The sequence below is a fragment of the Anas acuta genome, chromosome 9, assembly GCF_963932015.1.
Source record: "Anas acuta chromosome 9, bAnaAcu1.1, whole genome shotgun sequence".
Taxonomy (NCBI): Eukaryota; Metazoa; Chordata; class Aves; order Anseriformes; family Anatidae; genus Anas; species Anas acuta.
The window spans coordinates 23946712-23966903 of record NC_088987.1 but is presented as its reverse complement, the minus strand read 5'-3'; the positions used below and the strand labels follow the sequence as shown (position 1 = coordinate 23966903).

Sequence of the window (20192 nt, the reverse complement as noted above, 5' to 3'; positions counted from 1 at the left end):
ACTCATAGTACAGTATGAGAATAGTGAGGGTTTTTTTTTTTTGGTTAAGAACTTAATTCAAATTAAAGTTTGTCTTCGTATATACACGGTAAATGTCATGGCACCTTGCTTCAAACCTCTTGCTCTGCTTAGGCTGCACCAGCCATAGGTTTATGATGTTTCAGAAATGCAGAACCTGTTACTTTCATTGTACTGTTGCATACTGCAAAACATAGAAAGGTCTGTCATATTTTAAGACTTCAAAAATGTTTTGTTCAGGTTGGTGTGACTTCCACAAATGGAGACTTGAAGGGATTTATAGATCAGAACCAGAGTCCAACAAAAGGTAAGAGAATTCTACTTGTATACATAGTAGAGAAGCATACGTTATTTCTCTCTTCTGTTACCTAATTGAGAATCATTGCTCATTTCACAGCATATTACTAGTTCAGTTTGGGGAGGCTCAGAATTTAAATGTCCACAATGTCCTGCATGCATCCACACTGGTAGATGCTGTGTTACTGACCTCAGGTGTTTCCGATCTTGAGGTTTTTAGAGGGGGAATAGAGCTAGTAGTAAAAGCAATTAAAGTGTAAACAAGCCTTCTGTTTCCTTTTTTTGATTGCAAGTATTGTGCTGAATTTCCTGATTCCTGCCCTAAAGTTTCCAGACTCTGTTGCAGTCATCTTCCCAAATGGGAGAGAAAGTTAAGTGTGCTTTCACAGTCTGTAATACCTTGTGGTACTTTTACAAGTGGTGGACAATTTAAGATAATAATGTTTTGTCCTATCCAATTTAATGTCAGCATTTCTAGGTGAATCACTTTTGACCAGTGTGTTGTCAGTCAGGATACCTATAGGATTCCAATAAAACACAACTGCAATGCCTTCCTAGTACTAGTAAAGTCGAGGATGTTCAATTTATGAAACATTTCATTCAGCTTTTAGAAGTAAATACTGTTTGCTGCTATGCACTGCAATAAAGAAATGCACATACTAGCTGGACGAATGATTTTTTGGCTCTTCACAACACTTCAGATGCATCAGACTTCAGAGTCTAAAAAAATTAACAAATCTAAACAAAATTTCTAGAGCTATGATATTTCTAAACTATACAAAACATTACAGACTGGTGTTAGGAGAAGCAATTTATTGGGCACTGGCAAGACAATTACTCTTCTTGTTTCATTGTTTTGTGATTGTTGTGTCATGATACTAGAAGAAAAAGGACAATAGTAAGTGCAACATTTGCAAATAATTTCAGAGGCAAGTAACTGATTTGTCCAGAGAATTACTTGAGTAACTTTATAAAGCGTAAGACATTACTGGTTTTAGTACTCTCTATCGTCCTGCTCCCAGTCTGCATTAGATCTTGCTTCTGGGGCGATGGATGTAATACTTAGCTCCGTTCTTTAGCATTGTCAAAATGTTGTGTGCTAATGATTACTTCATTTCATACATTTATTTATTTGACCTTGAGGTATAATTACAGATCACTGGCATCTCTACTGAGATACACAGCTGTGGCTGTTCACAGAGTTAGGTGTATCTAAATGCAATCCATGTTAACAAAGGGTTTGGATGTTTTAAATATGGTGAATATGGTGGAATTAAAGCACATAAATCCACATAGGTGATCCTGATAACAAGTCTTGCTGCCTAATTCTGAAGGAAGCTAGATTTTACTTTCTAGACATGCACAGAAGTATCAGAGTCCTCAGGTGAGCACTAACCCAGAGTGTTGTTCACTTTTGTTTAGTGAAAAATTCCTGTTTAATAGACAATTCACTTGCCCACATTTGTGAAAAAAGCCTTCCCGCATAGGCAACAGGCTGTTTCGGCTAGGGCATCTCCATGTGGAGCTTGGTTCCTCTGCTAGGAATGAATGCTGACAGGATCCATGTGAAGACGGCTGTTGCCTGATGCCCAGGGCACTTGCCTAATGCCAGGGAATGCTTGCTGCAAGGGCAGTCCCCGGGCAAAACATGTGAGTAGTCGACACAGCACTCTGGGGATCCCCTTTCTGGAAACTGTTTTCACCCACAGTCTTTGACACAGTAGATTCTAAATTATTGCCATGGCAAGGTGGGCTGAATATGCTTCATTTCCCCACCTGGAAGCATCTGGTAGACCGGTGATTAAAATTTTTCCTGTAGGAGATCTTAATTCTTCCAGGGAAATGAAAAAATTGGCCCAGGTTCTCCTCATCCTTCAGTGAATACTCCTGCCATTGGGCTACCAAGTGAGAAAGGGGTGCCTCCTCTCGTGTCCTGAAGAAGAGGTGATGGTTGCTGTTCTTAGGCGTGAGGGTAGATCCATAGGTATGTGTGTGGGGTATAGGTGCTGTTCTGGTGTTTTACCGTGGCTGTGCCCATTGGAAGAAGTTCCTGCTGTGCTCAGTGCTAACGGGCTGACGTGCTGCTGGGTGCAGGCGGACCTGCAATGCCCAGCCAAGCTGGCAGCAGAGCAGCAGGGGTTCTGCTCAGCTGGGCCAAATCCTGTGTGTGGCAAACTGCTTGTGGAGCTGGGCCTTCCTGGTAAAACCACTACGGGTGCTAGTTCAAGCTAGTTCTTCAACAGGCTGGGTGAGCTGGACAGGGACAGCTCAGTGATGGGTTTGGGTGATTATTTTGAGCTGTGGGAGAATTAAATCGGGCTTACTGTAGAGTTAATGTTGCAGAGCTGTGTGTTAAACCAGGAGAATTTAAAGTATGATCTGTCTGGGAGACTGAAAGAGACAGAATGCATCCCAGCTCCCCCAAAACAAGGGACTGGCGTGTAAAAAACATGCAAAAAAAAAATAGTAGGCGATTTTTGGAAACATCCTCAAAAGTTTGGTATCGTCATGTCTTAAGTATCTTAAATGAATCATTCCCAATCAGTAAGTTAAACGCTTTAGTTTTATAATCCCCATTATATATATTATAAAAACACAGTTGTTTTAATTACGTATTTACCATTTTCTACCTTTCCTTACAATTTAATCTTTTGCTAGTTTTTGTAGACATTTCCTCTGGTAGCTGTGCCAGTTAAAGTTGGCCCTGGGCACCTCACAGCTGCTTTTAAATGTTGTCCTTTGGCTTGTGCCAGCAGGTGGCTGAGCAGTTTGCTGGACTGGGGAACAGGTTCCACAGAAAAATGCCCGTTTTCCCCCTTGCAAAAGGAAACGAAGGCAAGTTCACTGCATAGCCATACCTGTGGCTGTGCTGGCCTGGGACAGGGATGGGTGCTGGTGTTTGGGGCTGCTTCATGAACCTGAGTTCATCAGTGGTGCTGCTGCAGGTCTGAGCAGGGCCTTGGGGGGCCTGCAGAGCCCTGGCAGTTCATTGTGTGCCTGAAGAGATCTACAAAAATGTCCAAGACAACAGAATTGCTTATCAACGGGCCCACACTTGGTATTTTGAGATTGATACAACTGCTAACTCATATAAATTTGTCCCAAACTGAGTAAAAGACTGAAAATGTGCTGGCCGTTGTAAGCCTGAAGTACACTGAAATACTGCCCGCTCTATTCTTTTTCCAGTTTCTTACATCTCTCTTTGATTTCATGTACTTCTAGATATGTTCCTACTGACTATGGAACTGTCAAAGTTATGTTTATAGCTTAGTAAGTTTGTGCAATAAAAAAATGAAGAAGTGTACTTAAAGAACATACATAAGTAACTGCTGAGGTTTTATCTATGCTTTTATATTATTGTCCTGGTCCTGGAGATCCATTTGGTTTTAGTTTAATAGGAGAGCCTGAGGAAATAATGTATACATTATTGCAAAATACCCTAATGGACTTCAGATATTTCGTAACTGCGAACTGGTTTCTTTGCTAGTGGTATCAGACTACGGGCAATATTGCTGAACACAACTGTTCATTGATATGCTTTATAATATCAGAACATTTCCAGGTAGTAAATAAAGCATGGCTATTTGTTTCTGGGCTTTGCATGTGAAATTCAAATTGCCTACACTTCCCTGGTGTTTTGTCTAAAAATTCAAAGCCTTTTTTTGTGGACGTGCGCACTGTGTGACCCCAGCTGGCTGATCTGCGTTTCCCATTGCCTACGGTTTCCTTCAAACTGGCGGTGACAGATCCTATAGATTCCAGGTTTACGTTGCTTCTGATCATCTTTGCAAAGAAGCTCCAGACCTAACATTTACTTACACGGGAAAATCACTAAAGCCTCTTTAGCTCCATATTCTTCTAGGCGTCCGTGTTGTTTCTGGAAGTCAAGCTATTTAGGATGCAGCGTGAAATTTAAAAGAAGCCTTGTGGGATGATTAGAGGTGTGTGCATGCGAGTGTGCGTGTCCATGCACACGAATGGCTTTGTACTGTGACTGCTTGAATTCAGTTGAATTGAAATCTTTTTTGTGTGTGCAAGTGAAAATATTTTGGAAATGCCAGGAAGAATTGTAGTTACGTACTTACAATAGCTACCCAGTTTTTTCTCCATGCACTAGTGGTGAATGGGTGATGGAAGAACAGCACGTAGGAGCAAAGTGCTTTTGTTCTTAGAGAAACTACATGCGTCCACTGACAGATTTAATTTGGAATTTGGTGAGCATGCTCAGTCTGTTGTGGTGTTCATTACATTGTAGTTAAAGCCTCTCTACGAGAGCTGTAAGTGGATTTCTTTCCCACGTGCTTGGCTTCCCGTAGGTACAATGGGAATGATGGCATGGCCTCCTTTGTGCTTTGAAAGTACTTCTGAGAAACATCATGGCAGAGCTAAGTATTATTATACAAATCATCCTGGTTTGATCCATCTGTGCTGACCACTTCCATCCACGCAGCGAGATGACGTGACAAGGAAGTGTCTGGGTCTCGTGTTCAGCTGTCGCTGTACACGCCGCTGTTTTTTAGGGCATCGTGAATCAGTGTTATCTTTTCTTGTCCCCATGCAATGGGCATTATTAAGACTTGGCATTTATTTGGAAATTGATCATGTTTAAAACTTCTACAACTGTTGTGTGATAAAGTATGTACATGTATAGTTAGTTGTGTGTTATTTCTACTTTAAGTTGAGATCTCGAGTATTTTTTTAAACGATCTGCAAACAGCATGACTAATACTGCTTTTTTCTTTCTCTACACTGTTTCATAAATAAGACTTGAAGAGATCATTCCTGTTGATGCATCCTATCTTGTAATCGTTGCCTTCAAACCTTAAGAAATTACCCACTCCTCAGCAAAAAGAGGTGAAGTAACCTCAAAAACGTGGTGTAAAATACAGCTAGTTGTGTTAGCAAGCCGTGTGAGCTCTCCGAGTTGCCATTCCTGGTTCCTGGGGGTGTCCTCCTGGCGGCGGGGTGGGCCCTGGCCAGCCCCACATCTCTCCTGGCAGCTGTGCCCCACAGCCCTGGGCTGCTGCGATGGGACCTCAGCTCCTCCTCGTCTGCAGAGGCAGGGGTGACGCTGCTGATAGGGACTGCCAAATGTGTTCCTTTAGATTGGGGTGCCGATGTGAGGCTTGGAAATGCAGCAACTAACCAAACCACCTGGTGGCTTTGCTGTGGAAAGATGAAAATGTGTTCCCACTTTTAGATAGCGTTTTTGAATATTTGACCTATATTTGACTGGGTTTTAGTGAGAGTTTGCAGCACAGCTTAACAAATCCTGAGCAAAATCCTGAGCAAAAATAAAAAGTGACAAGTCAGCTCAGAGGAGTGCTTTGAGCTCAAAATGAACACAGTGTATGTAAATCATGACTTAACTCCGTGCTTTGTCACTTCCTCACAAATTTTCATGCTAGAGCAAAAATTTACTGCAGGGTTTGGGTTTGCAAGCATGTGATCTTTTACGTTTTTTTACTAGGTGAGCTAGGTGACTGAATAAATTACTTAGTACTTCAGTCAAGCTTCTTCAGGTGTTCTCAGGCACAGATCTGCCTTTTGGAAAATTAACGTTTAGTAGTAGCATTACTCCTGATGCCAAAGAAATTTGCACAGAACATTAGAACAGCCTTGTCTCAAATCATAACATCTCTCTATCTCTGTTCATTTTTATTTTTTTTTATAAAGGTGAGACTTTGCAAATGGCTACATCCTTTTTACTTCTGTGTTGTAGATACAGAGCATTGTTATCTACGTATGTTTTTCTCCAGTGTGTTGCTTCTGCTTTGTATTACAGAGCAGTTACATTGTTGAATTTATGATTTTTCAGTTATTGCAGAGCATAGCCATAAAAAATCTATATATCAAAGATGATGGTTCAGGACCAAGTGATAAGACAGTGGGCAGCGGAGGTAAACAAGCTGTGAGAGAAGCCCCGGGAACAGAGCTGCTTCACAGAGATGCAGAGATGTTTCCTCAGCTAGGCAGAACATTTGCCAGCCCCTGTGGGCGGAGGGCAGGGTGGGTGCTGAGGGCTGCTCCCTGTGCTGCTCTGAAGGAGCCTCAGGTGCTGCAGAGCCAGTACGAGGGAGCATCCATAGCTCCTCAGGAGCCAGGCTGTGGCCTTACAGCTCAATCCCAGCCAGCCCCGAGCTGGTGCTGTGGGTGAGGAGGCAGTGGCAGCTCTTCCCTCCGCTTGGCTCACCTCCTGCCCCACCACGGTCACTGCGGATGGGAACGCGGGAGGAATTTGGTCGATTTGAAACTGCCAGGGGAGCTGCTGCTGCCACGATGCCCACAGATAAATGAGTGTTTTCACCACTTTGGTACAACAGTCTGAATATTTGTGGGCTAGTAGTGCTGCAGGAGAGTTTTGATTAAGACATTAAGTCTGAGTAATCAAGATTACAAGATACAGTTTGGAAGCGAGGAGCAGCAGCATTTGTGAGGTACTCAGCGCAGAGCTGTGTGCAGGCAGGATGCGCTAGGTCCGTAAGCAGTGCAGGAGCACAGAGATGGTCAACATCTCGGGATGAAGAGACAGTGGGTTGGAGGTGGGATGGTTGGCTCCATCCTGCTGTCCAGCTGCCAGCTCTGGTACTTCAGGTAGTTGCAAAGGCATCATTTGCTCCATCTGTACAGTGATACAGACAGGCTTACTTCACTGGTGTTTTACAATAGTATGGTATAGTCAGACTAGGAATGGTTAAGGCTATAAAGATAGAACCATATTTTGTACATATGCTTGTGATTGTAAATAGGATTAGTGTGTAGAACAGCTTCATGAGTTGGACTCGATGATCCTCGTGGATCCCTGCCAACTTGGGATATTCGGTGACTCTAGAAGCACACCCATGAATTTTCAACTTCAAGTGTATGGCAGGCTGCATGCTCTTTATCCTAGGCAAGAAGAAATTGCTTCTGGAAGTAAAATACTAAGTTGTAGTTCAGCGATAAATTAGTGAAGTTTTGCAGTTCTGTAAGGTGTCCTTGTGACGTCTGGTGGCTGTTCTGGAAGGCTATTTTTGCAGTGTATGAGACAGGAAAAGTTAACCTGGTTCTGAAGTGTAAAAATGATGTGAGAATTCACCAAAGTGTTACTGTGTTACTTCTAAGTTACTAAGGAGGTAATTTAAAATTCTATTGCTTTTTTTGTTTTGTTTTGTTTTTTAGGTAATATTTCAATAATTACATTACCAGTTTCCAGTACGAACTCCCCAACAAAGATTTTGCCAAAAACCTTAGGACCAATTAATGTGAATGTTGGACCCCAAATGGTAAGTTTTGTAGCTGCAGTAATGCTAACTTGGCTAACCAGGTGTGTAACTGCCCATTTATGTAATATGGAAACATGAAAAAATGGAGATGTGAACCTTGCTAGGAACGTGGCTGAAGATTTAGTTTTCGGTGTAGACTTACAGATGTACATTTGCAAATTTCTGTACAGCAACACAAACTGAACAAAAGTGAGTATCAGCACTAGATGTATTGTGATTACAATTCTATGTAGTTAAAAACACACCACAGTGTAATGTGAGAAGCACTATCTAATATAACTCTAACTTAATGATACCAGAAAGAAAATGACTGTTTTCTGGCATGGTTGCTTCTATGAGCATTTATTAAATTGCAAGATTCTTCTCTTGCAACTTATTCATTAACATGCACTCCACTGGAATCTCACTTTTGGCAGCTCTTCTTCATACTTCCATGTGACAGAAGGAAAAAATATTATATAAATGTCATTTATTGCCTCTGATTTAAAAATCTGTTTGGTTATTGATGCTTAGTTCTCTACTACGCTAATCTGTATGCATTACATTTTGCTTGCCATCATACTTGATATCAAATATGCTACTTCTGATGATACGTTTCTCAAAATACTGGTATATAACAGGGACTATTTCCCTAATATTAGATACACGGTTACATTTTTTTGCTTAATCAGGAACTAAACTGTCCCTTGCTAGCATAGGTTGCTGCCCTATTGACTTTATTCTGGGTGACATTACAGAAAGCCAGTTACTGTCCGTTAATTTCACCAACTTTTTGTCATGTTTCAAAGTCAGGCAAGCTCATTTGAAGGGGCTGTCATGTGCTTGTTAGCATGGTTTGCTGTTTGGTTTCAAAGCACTCTCATTAAGACATAGAGTTCTTACTGGAGATTCTCTGCTGCTCTTTTATAATAGTAAAGGAGACATTTTCATGTATTTTGGGTAGCTGAAATAGGATGATCAGAGATGTTTTTTACTTGAACACTTACTTTTGAAGGACTGGCTTGTTTATCTCTGCCTGTTACAGTAACGTGTCCTGTGAAATGTAGCACTGCAGTAACTAGAACTGTACAAAAGAAAGCATTGGTTTGCACTTAGCTTACATGGTGAAGGTGTTTTGGTAGAATTTTCTCATATTTTAAAAATTTAATCTTATGTATGCTAAGTAAAAGAATATGTATTTTATTTCATAGTATAAGGGGCGGGGAAACGCTAAAAATGTCTATTTTTCAGTAAGATGCTGCTGTATTTAGAACACGTGTCCTTCTTAGCTATCAGCACAGACCCTCTAAGACATCCAGGGCATGGCTGTGTTTATAAGAGAAGGTTCACAAGTTCTTAACAGCTGGAGTGTTACCATTCCTTTGGCATCTCAGCAGTGTTAGCAACATCCTACTGCCATGAGGGTTTTTTGGTTTTCTTTACCCACGTGGGTTGCAGCCCTCTCCAGTTCCAGGTTCTTCAGACAGACAGACAGACAGACAGCCGCAGGGCGGGGAGCGGGCCGTTGGCTGAAGGGTGATTTGTCTTACAGGGCAGCTATGCCAACAGTGAAGCACAGTTTGGGGGCTGGATTCTTGCAAGCAGGTGTGTGTTGTGGTGTCATTAGATTCCGGTAACACAATGCATATTGCGTGTGAGGCTTGCCTGGGTCTTGTCTGCGAGAAGTGCTAGCGTTCCAGTGTTGGTGCTGGGACCTTACACCATCCTGCAGTGTCAGCTAAGGGGGAGAACGTCCCCAGCTGGGCAGTGCAGGTGTCTGCTGCCTGCCCCTGCTCAGCAGCAGTGCTGAGGTGCGCAGCCCCTCCTGCTGCAGTAGGACCAGCTGGAGATTGAGGCAAGGCATCTGTTAACAGCGGCAGTGCTCTGTAGGAGTGAATTTAACAGTGCAAGTATTAGTGATGAAAATGGAAGTGCTTGACTGCAGTGAGGTAACACACCCTATAGATTTCTATTTGCCAAATTAGGATGAGCTTTTCTTTTTCCGTGTTATGCTGTGCAGTGTACTGACGTGATTACTTCAGGCACACTGCAAAAATGTTTGCTCTTAGGATGGAATAAATCTTTTGAAAATACTCAGTGTGTAGCATTTTTGGAAAGCAAACATGCAGTAACAGACTTTCAACAGTAAGATGTAGATTTTGTGCTTGTGCAACTACCAGCTCTGGGTGCCTGGCCGAGCATCATGCTGCCCACATGCCGTGGCTGCCCTGGGCCTGGCAGGAGCGCTGCTGTTGTCCTTTCCTCCAGGTGGCACCAAGGTACAGAGAGATACAGGACGAGTCTAAGATGCTCAAACGTGATTTTGCCCCTCAATTTATTACACTAGCTGTTAAAATTATAGGGAGATCAGACAAAACCCACTCTTTTTATGATACATTTTCTTTGGTATTTAAAAGACGTGAGTAGAGCAATGTGAAACATAATGGTGGGTGGAATGTGATAAAACAAATTTCAGCATGCAAAATACTTAAAATCTTTTCTATCCGACATGTGTCTGCCATATACTGGCAGAGCTGTATGCTTACTGACAATTATTTACAGTATTGCAGGAAATTAAAAAGTTATTGGATTGAACTAAGCTTTAATTGAAATAATGTATTTTAGATTCTCACATATTGACATTACTGCTGAACTTAATCAAGCTTTTAAAAATTAATCATTCTATCACAAAACGTTTCTGATTTTAAGCCAATGTAGCAGTAAGTTGATAAAAGTTTGTATTTTTTCTTTGCTGGCATACAGTGTGTTAAATAACGCAGTGGGGAATCCCATGTTCCTTAATGCCTAGCAGTAAATACCTTAATTGGCCCTGTGTCTCACTTTTCCTAGTATTTCTTTATTTTTCCACTCATCTTTCTCTGTCAAGCTGTTCAATTATCTATAAAAGTTAAATAATGGAGATAAAAGGACAAATAAGATAAATTTATTTGTTCAGGAGAAAAAAAAATGCAAGAAATATAGTCACAATTTGGAGTTAGGAGGGATGTAAAGCAATGCTCAACTAGGTAAGGAAGTTGGAAACTCTTCAGATAATGTTTCCCTAATTGTTTAAAAAATATTGATGAATACCAAACAAACTATCTGCCCTATACCCATATGGCTGTTGGGTAAGTGATATAGTAAAGGAAAGCATGAAGTTTAATATATTTGGTACTCAAAATGCTACTAAAAGTATAATAAAATAAATTTAAAAAAAATGGGTATATGAGTAAAAAGCGTTCTCCAGGAGGCTTTGGTATAAATCATAGCGTATTGGAATAAAAAGAATTTAATGTGTTTATTTAAAAGATTAACTATTAATACTGTTTCATTTTTAAATACTATCTGAATTCCTCTGGTGACCTATGTTAAAGAATGAAGTTGGATGTCATTTAAAAGATGAGATCAAGTGATTTAGTGTTAATGACCACTGTGCACAGAATTACAACAGGTTTGTCTAAATGTGCTGTATTTTCTGTGTACAGCATACACCTCAGATGTAATTTCATAGGTACGGTGTTGTATTTGCTTCCTAGAAGGCCTTGAGATATGTGACCACTGCATACTGCAGGCAATAGTTGGCCTGGAGCTCAGACCTTGGTACCAAATACTGACAATTCCAATCCACTGGGAATGAAGCTTCATTGATTGCAGTAATCAAGAAATGTCCTAGACATAGTCTGGAAGAAACAATTTGATGCATGTAGTGACAGGTCCTCTCTCCTCTACTTAGTCATTGTGGCTGTTTGTCTAGTTCTTGTCCTTAAGAGTAATACAGTAATAAGCCACAACTGGCAGAAAGCTTAACAGTGCTGTAATTACTGTCATGTAGGAGTACCTTCTAATGGCACCCCTTCTGTCTATTTTTGACTACAGCTTACATCTGGTACGTGCTTTTTTTTTTTTTTTTTTTCTTAAATGCTTAATATGAATTTTGGGATACGTTAACCTCTGTTCTGTTTTAAAAGCTGTGGGTTTTTTTGTTTTGTTTTGTTTTTTAATTTTATTTCTAATTTCCCAGCTCATAAGCACATCACAAAGACTGACCAATTCAGGGAGTGTTCTAATTGGGAGTCCATACAGCCCAGCTCCAACGATGGTCACGCAGACGCACATAACAGAAGCTACTGGCTGGGTGCCAGGGTAAGATTTTTGGTTTATTTAAAGATGTTTGTGGATCTGCTCTGATTTTTCGTATATTTATACTGTTCTAACTACATGTTAGCTCAGTTTCTGGTTCTTCCACAATTAAAAGGAGTATGCTTCTTAGCACAGTAAGTGCTTGCGGTATCTGGAACATGTGAACGGTTGCACATAGAAGTCACGTTACTGTTTTAATTTTGCTTTATGGAAGTGTCTGTTCCAGTGTGACAATGGAAAGTCACTAATTTATGAATCCCATTAAAAAAAGCCTCTATTTTTTTAATAAATTCATGCTCAGTAGCAAATCTACTTGGATATACCATTATCAGCAGGTTCCAACAGGGGGAGAATCTTTCAAGTACACTTAGAGGCATTTAAGACTAAAGCTGTAATAACAAATTTTGAATGTAGTCAGTGCTGTATTTTTATTATTATTTTATGGTATCATTTTTTTTTTCATGGGCTTCCTAGATATCTCAGAGTACCATCATTATGTCATCCAAGGAAATCTGGTCTTTACAGTATTTCATGATTTTATTTTTTTAATTTTAGTACTGTTGAGCTTATCTGTCTCAAGACAGATGCAGTGCTTTGCCTATGAAAATTAAAAAGTAATTTATCTCCACATCTGGTTTATTTCCTAATCAGTGATGAATGTCAGTAATACCTTTCCAGCTGTAGAGGTGAGAAAACGAAGCATCTAGGAAATGGCTTAAGGAGAACATGTTCGTATCTTGACTTTCCTCATGCTGTGCTGTAAGCAAGATTTGTCATGTGCTTGTACCTCCTAGTTGCTATATTCCCACCACACAGTCAATAAACTGCAGGCCCAGCTGAGCAGTTTTTAAGCCTGCTTTTCTTGATGCATAGGGGTTTTTCTCCTCAAATAGCTTTTGAATCCATGTAGATCTGATTTTATTTGAAAGGGAGATGTCAATAATGAATTTTTCTGCAACTTTTGTGAACTATGAAGGCCAGCCATAAGTTCTTTCAGTAGCCTGGTGAGGGAAGAGTTTTAGTGACTGCTCACAGCTTGCTCAGCTAGGCAGTGAACTTTGGTTATCTTGCTTCAGCTTCATTCAAATGCCGTGATGAAGGGTCTGAGAGAGAGAAGAGTCTGTTTACTCTTCTTCACAGATTCCAAATTGTTTCCAAAGGCAAATAAGGCAAGATCATAGTCATGCTCAGGGCTCCACACAACCCCAGACATCCTGGCATTACAGACGAGGGCCAGGTCTCATTTGTGCAGCCTCTCATGGCACAGAACTTCAGAGTCATCATGTTCGTTCAGCTCCCTTCATTAATAAGATACTGGTTAATAAGTAAAATAAGATACTGGTCTTATTTATCAAAATAAGATACTGTACTGGTTTAATTTAACTTTGAATTGTCTTCTCATAGGGACAGAAAGAGGACTCGAGAATTTATAGAATCAGATTTTTCAGAAAGGTGAGTACTATTGAACATATGTTTTATGGCCATACCTTGTTTGCTTCTTCAAATCTGCCTTTCAGAGAGCTTGGTGTCCAGTTCCCACTTTAATCAGTTTTCACTCCTCCACAGTAAAAACTACATAGTATGTTATTATTTGTAGTTATAATTCAGTACTCTGTCATCACTTCCTAATATTTACATTTAATTATATTTACTTCTGATGTATTTAAATTTACTGTTACAGGCAAAACTGGAGTTGTGAAAAATGTGATATATCTTCAGAAACAGGATTGATCTAGTTTCATATGTGACAAATACCTGTAACTAAATAATTGTTTCTTTGCTTCCAAAACTTCTTTGGATGCATTCAAGGTGTTGTTTATTTACCTATCACAATTACTCAAGTTTAATAACTGCATAGGGTTTAGAAAGTTTTGTTGTTTTTTTTTGGTTTGTGTTTTATTTTATTCTTCTGCTGTTCTTTTATACTTTTCTTCTGTCATTTTTTCCAGTGTTCTGTTTTCTTAAATACATCCAAAATTTTCAAAAGCATTCTTGTATTTTTATGTTTTTCTTAGCTTGCTACAGTTGACAGAACTAGGGCTATTTCTGTAAAATAACACCTCTCCCTGAAACATGTTATCAAACCAACTTCTAAAATTGTAATTTTAAAAAAATCACCTAAGCATTTTAAATGCTTCTGTTGAAACATGCATACAAATATTGTAATTGCAAATTCTTTTTTGTTAAGAAACGCACAGGAGAAAGGTAATTTTTTTGTTGTTGTTCTGTCAGGTAAGTCTTGCTTATTAAAGTATTTTGGTTTCCAAGTGTCCATAATACTGTCAAGAGTGAAATAAAATTTTCAGTCTTAAATTGTTCTAGCATGTCTTTGGGAACTCAGTGACATTTGTCATACTGTTAACATAACACCTATGAAGAACATTTAACTAAAAAGTAAATCAAAGCATATGAAATTAAAATACCTACATTTAAAAATTAATCTGAAATGAAAAGAAAAAAATACACTGAAATTATATGCAGCAGGAAAGTATGCTTATTAAATTTCAACATCTTAAAATAATTGCTTTTCTCCTTACAGTAAAAGAAGCAAAAAAGGAGATAAAAATGGGAAAGGTCTGAGGCATTTTTCAATGAAAGTATGTGAAAAAGTTCAGCGTAAAGGAACAACTTCATACAACGAAGTTGCTGATGAGCTGGTATCAGAATTCACAAATTCTAACAGCCACCTAGCTACAGATTCGGTAAGTGAACATGTTGATTATTTTTTTTCCTACCATTACAAAATTGGCTGATTTATCATGGAATTCCATTCCTGCTGTTGTGCTATCCTGCCACATGCCATAGTTTTCCTCACTTAACTACCTTGGAAGTATGAGATATACCCTTAAGTTATTTATATATCAAATTCCATACTAAAATACAGAATTAAAATGGAGAATTAAACTCCATCTAAATTATAAACAAGCAAAGTCTTTTTGGCAAAGTCTGCCAAAAAAAATCGCTTCAAAAAATGCTCAGTACCGACCATATGAGGTCTAGTCAGGCTCTCCACCTGTAGCGGACTTGCCACGATGGGAACTGCTTCCCAGAGGCTTTAGGCAGGCCTGAAGCTTTTATTTGCAAACAACAATGTTGGTGTGGTATCCAAGCAATAGCACAGATGAAAGCATCCTGTCTTAATACCACTCTCACTTAAAACTGCTTTTTGTTTTTTGCCTTTACTTCTCTATGAAGGATGTGTTCTATTTTTGAGACCTTCGGTTGTTATTAATGCTGAGCTGTTTCCTTAGCAGGCTTACGATCAGAAAAATATTAGACGGAGAGTTTATGATGCTCTTAATGTGCTGATGGCAATGAATATAATTTCAAAGGAGAAAAAGGAAATCAGATGGATCGGCCTTCCTACAAACTCAGCTCAGGAATGTCAGAATCTAGAGGTAAAGTGAGGGAGATGGAAATTTCTCTGTAGCACACAGGTTGTAATAATGGAGCTTAAAAACTTAAGAGTTGTGTGGTGTGTTTTTTTTTTTCACAATTTAACCTCATTGATATGTTTATTATGTATGCTTTGTTCACTTTTATTTGGTATACACAATATTATACAAGTTTTAAAAACTGTTTACCTTAGAAAAATGAAAATTCATGGTATCAGGGTTAACTTCTAAGATTATAGTGTGTTGGAGCCAAAATAACCATAAGAATGAACTTAAGTACTGTTACATTGATGAAATTGTGTACATTTGAAAGGAAAACTATTTTGTTATTAGTTTGTTCTTGGAGGCACCAATGAAAGGAAATTAAATTGAAAAATAGTTTTTGCTAGGACGTCAAATACTAGTTATGAACTAGCAGGAGAAAAAAAATTACTTATTAGGTACTTGCATTGTTGTTTTTCCAGCAGGCTAGGAATTGCCCTGTTTTTGCAGGGATGCCAGAATTTAAGTGCACAGATGTTGCTTGTACTTGAGGCTAAACACTCCATAAATGCAAAGCACAAGTTACTGTATTTACTGCAAACTCCTGTAATGACTATATGCAAACACACCTTAATATGCATTATATTTTTGCTACTTGTGACATGAGCTATCTTAAAATGTGGGGGCTGCCTGTCCAATACAGAACAGTTTCTTGTTCAGGTTACATTAATTGTCTTTCTAGATATAGTAAGAAATCTGCTTTTGCTGTATTGTGTATTGAAGAAACTTGGAAAATTCATCCACCCAAGGAGTATGCATATGCATAGTCCTATTTTATGGAAGCACTCATGTGCCTATGTGATTAGTCTTTCTGAAGAAGAAGCGACTATATTTTAAGAGGGTACGGCTGAAAAGACATGACAGTTACTCACTGTGCAAGGGAATTCACCACCGTTTAGGAAGAAAATGGGGATTTTTTGCACACTGATGTAGTTCTAACGTCTGTTCAGTCTGGCAGAGTGGAACAGACAAGGTCACTGAATATTTACCATGATATATATACATTTGTATTTTAAGATAGAAAAACAGAAGAGGATTGAACGGATAAAAGAGAAGCGAGCACAGCTACAAGAACTGCTGCTGCAGGTATATATTTAATTTAAATTACTTTTTATATAAATTAAATTAACCAGTAAGAGTCCATCATGTCAGAACTTCTTTCTAGTTTTGTTCAGCAGCTCTGATATACTAGAGAAGAAAAGTTTCACACTTGAAACCTTTCTGGTTTCTGGTGTGGGGAACCTCTTACCCTCACATCCTGATTCATTTTACCCACACCATACTGCTTCTACATGCCACAGCCTTTTGTAAGCATTCTGCTGAAGCTCCATAAGAATTAGTGGGAATGGGAACAACTCAAAGAGTCCTAATTACCTTCTCTGGCTAGTTTCAATTGAAATAAATTAGTTTTTTCTAAGCTGTAAAATTTGTAACTGAACTTACGTAAGTATGTATGGAGTTCTTCCAGGGGAGATAAATACTTCTGGATTCTAAGAATGAAAGGCTGACAATCCAGGTCTTTTAGGTTCTGATGTGCATCTGGGAAAACTTTGAAATATATTTCAAAGTCATTTACCTAAGTAGAACTTTGATTTTAGCATTGACTGCAGAAATGTATTTCAAATGCATCTTTGTTTATAAAGTAATAGCTTATAAATACAGTTATGAGCATTGTTAAATGTTTCGATCTCTGCACAGGCATTCAGTAATGTAAATGCAGTCAAACTTTTGTATGAAGTTATAGGCAATGAGGCTATTTTTTTTTCCTGGTGGAAATATAACGAAACGGTTTTCAGCTAATTAGAAACTAAATATCTGATTATTCCTCCCCCCCCCTCAGCAGCAAAAACTATTTCTCTGTTAAGGGCACAATTCTGATTCAAACTGACCTAGGAAATTAGTAGCTTCTCTGAGTAACATAAAATTATCCTGGTAAAAGTGAGGCAACTCAGACACTATTGGTCTGAAAACATCAGATTTGCACTCCCTTACTTTCTACAACTGTAATTATACACTTACATTCAATGTCAAGTGGTTTAACAGTCCTTAGGGGTTTTGTCTATCCATCTTCCCCCTAAGTGGAATAAAGTAGTGCTTGCAATTGGGTGAGTACCCTGACTTCCAGTCCCTCAAATAACATTTCCTAAAAACACTTGTTTTCATACATATGCAGTCAGATGTAAGAAGGGGTGGTGTCACAAACAGCACCTGTTTAAAATGTTGAAAGCAGAATTTCAAAATAAATTTGTCTGAGAAAAAAGGGTGATGGATGAGAGGGGGAGAGAACACAGATGCTGAGAAAGGGGGGATGCTGTAATTTGTAACTGGCTCCTAATCTGAGGTAATTGTGCATGTAAGATAGCAGAGGAGACCTCTGACTCCAGCATCTTTTCAGAAGGTGCGAGGAAGCATTCTCACCACACGTTACTGCTCCATTGTTTCATCTCCAGGGTCGAGCAAGAGGGGCATAAAAATTTGTAGGGTGTAACTTCATTCCTGACAAGCTTCAGTATCACAGCTTATCTTTTGACTGAACATCACTGGGGGTATTGAGAGTTGGTAAATAAGATCTATGAAGTTCCCCTTTCTGGAAACACTGTTTTCTTAATTTTAATTTTTTTCTTTCTTTTTACAGCAAATAGCATTCAAAAACTTGGTACAAAGAAATCAGCAAAATGAACAACAAAATCAAGGCCCTCCAGCTTTGAACTCAACAATACAGCTGCCTTTCTTAATAGTAAACACTAGCAAAAGAACAGTCATTGACTGCAGCATATCAAGTGATAAGTAAGTGTTTATGGAATGAAGTTTTAGAATTGTGCTTTATTTGTGGACCAGAATTTTTGTTTGAACTAATTAGAGAAACTGTCCTAGTTTATTTAAAGTAATTGTGCATTTAAATTTCCATGGTCACTTATTTCAAGGGTGTTTGGCTTCCTTTTTTTTTTGCTTCTTTTTTGTTGTTATATTTAATCCAACTGCAGTATTAACAGGAATAAGTTTATAATCATTGCTTTACAACCACTAGTTAAAACAAGCTGACTTCCGTTGTTGTAAAAGGCACTTGGCACTGACATTTTAAGGATCATTCTCTGCACAGGAGAAAGAAGTGAATGAAGTTATATACTAGGACAGTGCTACCTTTTAATAAAGCCATTTGGTTTGGGTTTTAAAAAAGCTATTCAAGCCAGTGGCTTGAATTCTTATTCTTAATGTGCCATAGATACATTTAGTCAGAGATGCAAGGTGACCCATTACACAAAAGTAACATCCTAGGAGTGGAAATGATACTTTTGAAGGAGATCACATCTCTTATCTTTAAATAGGAAAAAGGTTGTATCTAGCTCTTTGAGGGGGGGGAAAGATGAGAAGTAAATGATACAGAAATTTGAAATTAGCCTTTGTAAGCATACTGCTATACATCGCACTCTTGAGTTCACTTACATACTTCTGGGTGCTGATGCACTTCATCCTGTGAAAATGTGGCTGAAAGTGTGAGAGGTGCTGTTATATTCACTATTATATTCACTGTTAATCTGATCATAACTAGTTTATTACATGAAAATAGCTGGCTTTATCTTAATTCCCCCAGGTTAAGGATTCCATTCTGTAGTGTACAAATCCTGTATTGAACTGTATGGAGTCAATTAGCATACAGTAAAAATAGAGCTGTTCTCAGGTAACTTAAGCACCAACATACCACAACAATGCTGTTGAAGGTAGAAATTCTGTAGAACACATAATCTTAAGATCAGTAGTGCTTTAGCTTAATTATACCCATATTTTATGGATACATAGTACAGTTCTTACCACGTTTTTTTAAACAATACTATGTATTTAGGTGTTAAGTCATTAGTAAGTCGAACAATTTCATACTGGAACTTCAGAACCACTGCTTTAAAGTTGTCAGAAACAAAACTGACTGTTGGTGCCTAGAGAAGTATAAAATGTTCCCTACAACCTCAAACCATAAGAAAACATTACTACTAAAAATGAGCATGCCAAAATTATCTAAGCTATTGATATTTCAGTTGATATAACCAAGCTGTATAAGGGAATAGGCAAAGGAAATAAAGTCTCACTACATGTGAGGTGAAAACAAGCAAACAAACAAACAAAAAACAAACACAACAACTAAAAGCCCTTCCTCTATGTAATTTACCCTTAAACTCCAGCCTCCGGAAGTAACTATTTTTCATGTTAAAACTTTCTGTAAATATATCTGGACATCAGAGATCTGGCAGGGGATTTATCCCAAAGTTGGTAGAGTAGTTCCATGAGAATAGTAACAAATCGGCAGGAGTAGCTGGTGTTCACTCAAGCACTTCAAAGAAGCTTAAGTGGGAAGCATAACAGTAACACTGAACTCACTGTAGTACCAGAAGAACAGAAGGTAGCAAATATGACACCATTGTGTTTTTTTTTCTTGTTAAACTGATCAATAGTCAGACTAATTAGTAGATGTTACAAAGATTTAGATAGGTCATACACAGACTGGGTAGTGTGATCCGTGTTAGTTTTCCTGTCTCGCTGAGCATAGAACAGAGTAATCTGGCTGGCATCACAAGGCCACTCCATAGCAGGCCTTAAACAGAATAAGTGACTGGGAATAAAATAAAAGATTCATTCATTAATTTAATAACAGGCAGAATGCTAGGCAAGAAAAGGAAACCAAATTGTTGGCTGTTTTAATGAAGGGGAACAACAGTGAAATCCTGCTGGGTTGCGTAAATACTTGTATAAAAGTGAGACGAGAAGTTAGCTGGTAATAGTTATCCAAGGAAAGAAAAATGGATGTTGTCTGAACAACTAGAATAGTAGATGGCATAAACAGATGCCAACATGTAGGTTATGCAATGGCAGATGAAATTTATTGTTAACCAAATTTACACTTACCAAAGGAGAGGGACAGGAAATGTACCCAAACTTTTCATTCACGGTACTGGCCTCTGGACCCAGCTTTTAGCACTGAATAGTCAGTTGGCAGTCCAGTAGGTCATTCTATGAGAACACAGTTGATTTTTCAATAATGGACAAAACGATGTTAATAATTATT

General features: G+C 38.6%; 1 protein-coding gene across 16 annotated transcripts in view; it reads left to right on the top strand.

The window, feature by feature from the left end:
• TFDP2 (transcription factor Dp-2) overlaps positions 1-20192 on the top strand; it is a 45646-nt gene that overhangs the window by 14831 nt on the left and 10623 nt on the right. For 7 of the 16 annotated variants that reach the window (XM_068691470.1, XM_068691474.1, XM_068691472.1 and 4 more), the window contains 8 exons: positions 259-325; positions 7477-7580; positions 11581-11702; positions 13104-13151; positions 14239-14401; positions 14951-15097; positions 16154-16222; positions 17772-17923. In XM_068691470.1, coding sequence (XP_068547571.1) covers positions 259-325; positions 7477-7580; positions 11581-11702; positions 13104-13151; positions 14239-14401; positions 14951-15097; positions 16154-16222; positions 17772-17923 — 872 coding nt within the window. Of the gene's footprint in view, positions 1-258; positions 326-5080; positions 5170-7476; positions 7581-11580; positions 11703-13103; positions 13152-14238; positions 14402-14950; positions 15098-16153; positions 16223-17771; positions 17924-20192 lie in introns of all 16 variants that reach the window. The other 9 variants (XM_068691481.1, XM_068691476.1, XM_068691482.1 and 6 more) reach the window with 4 other exon arrangements.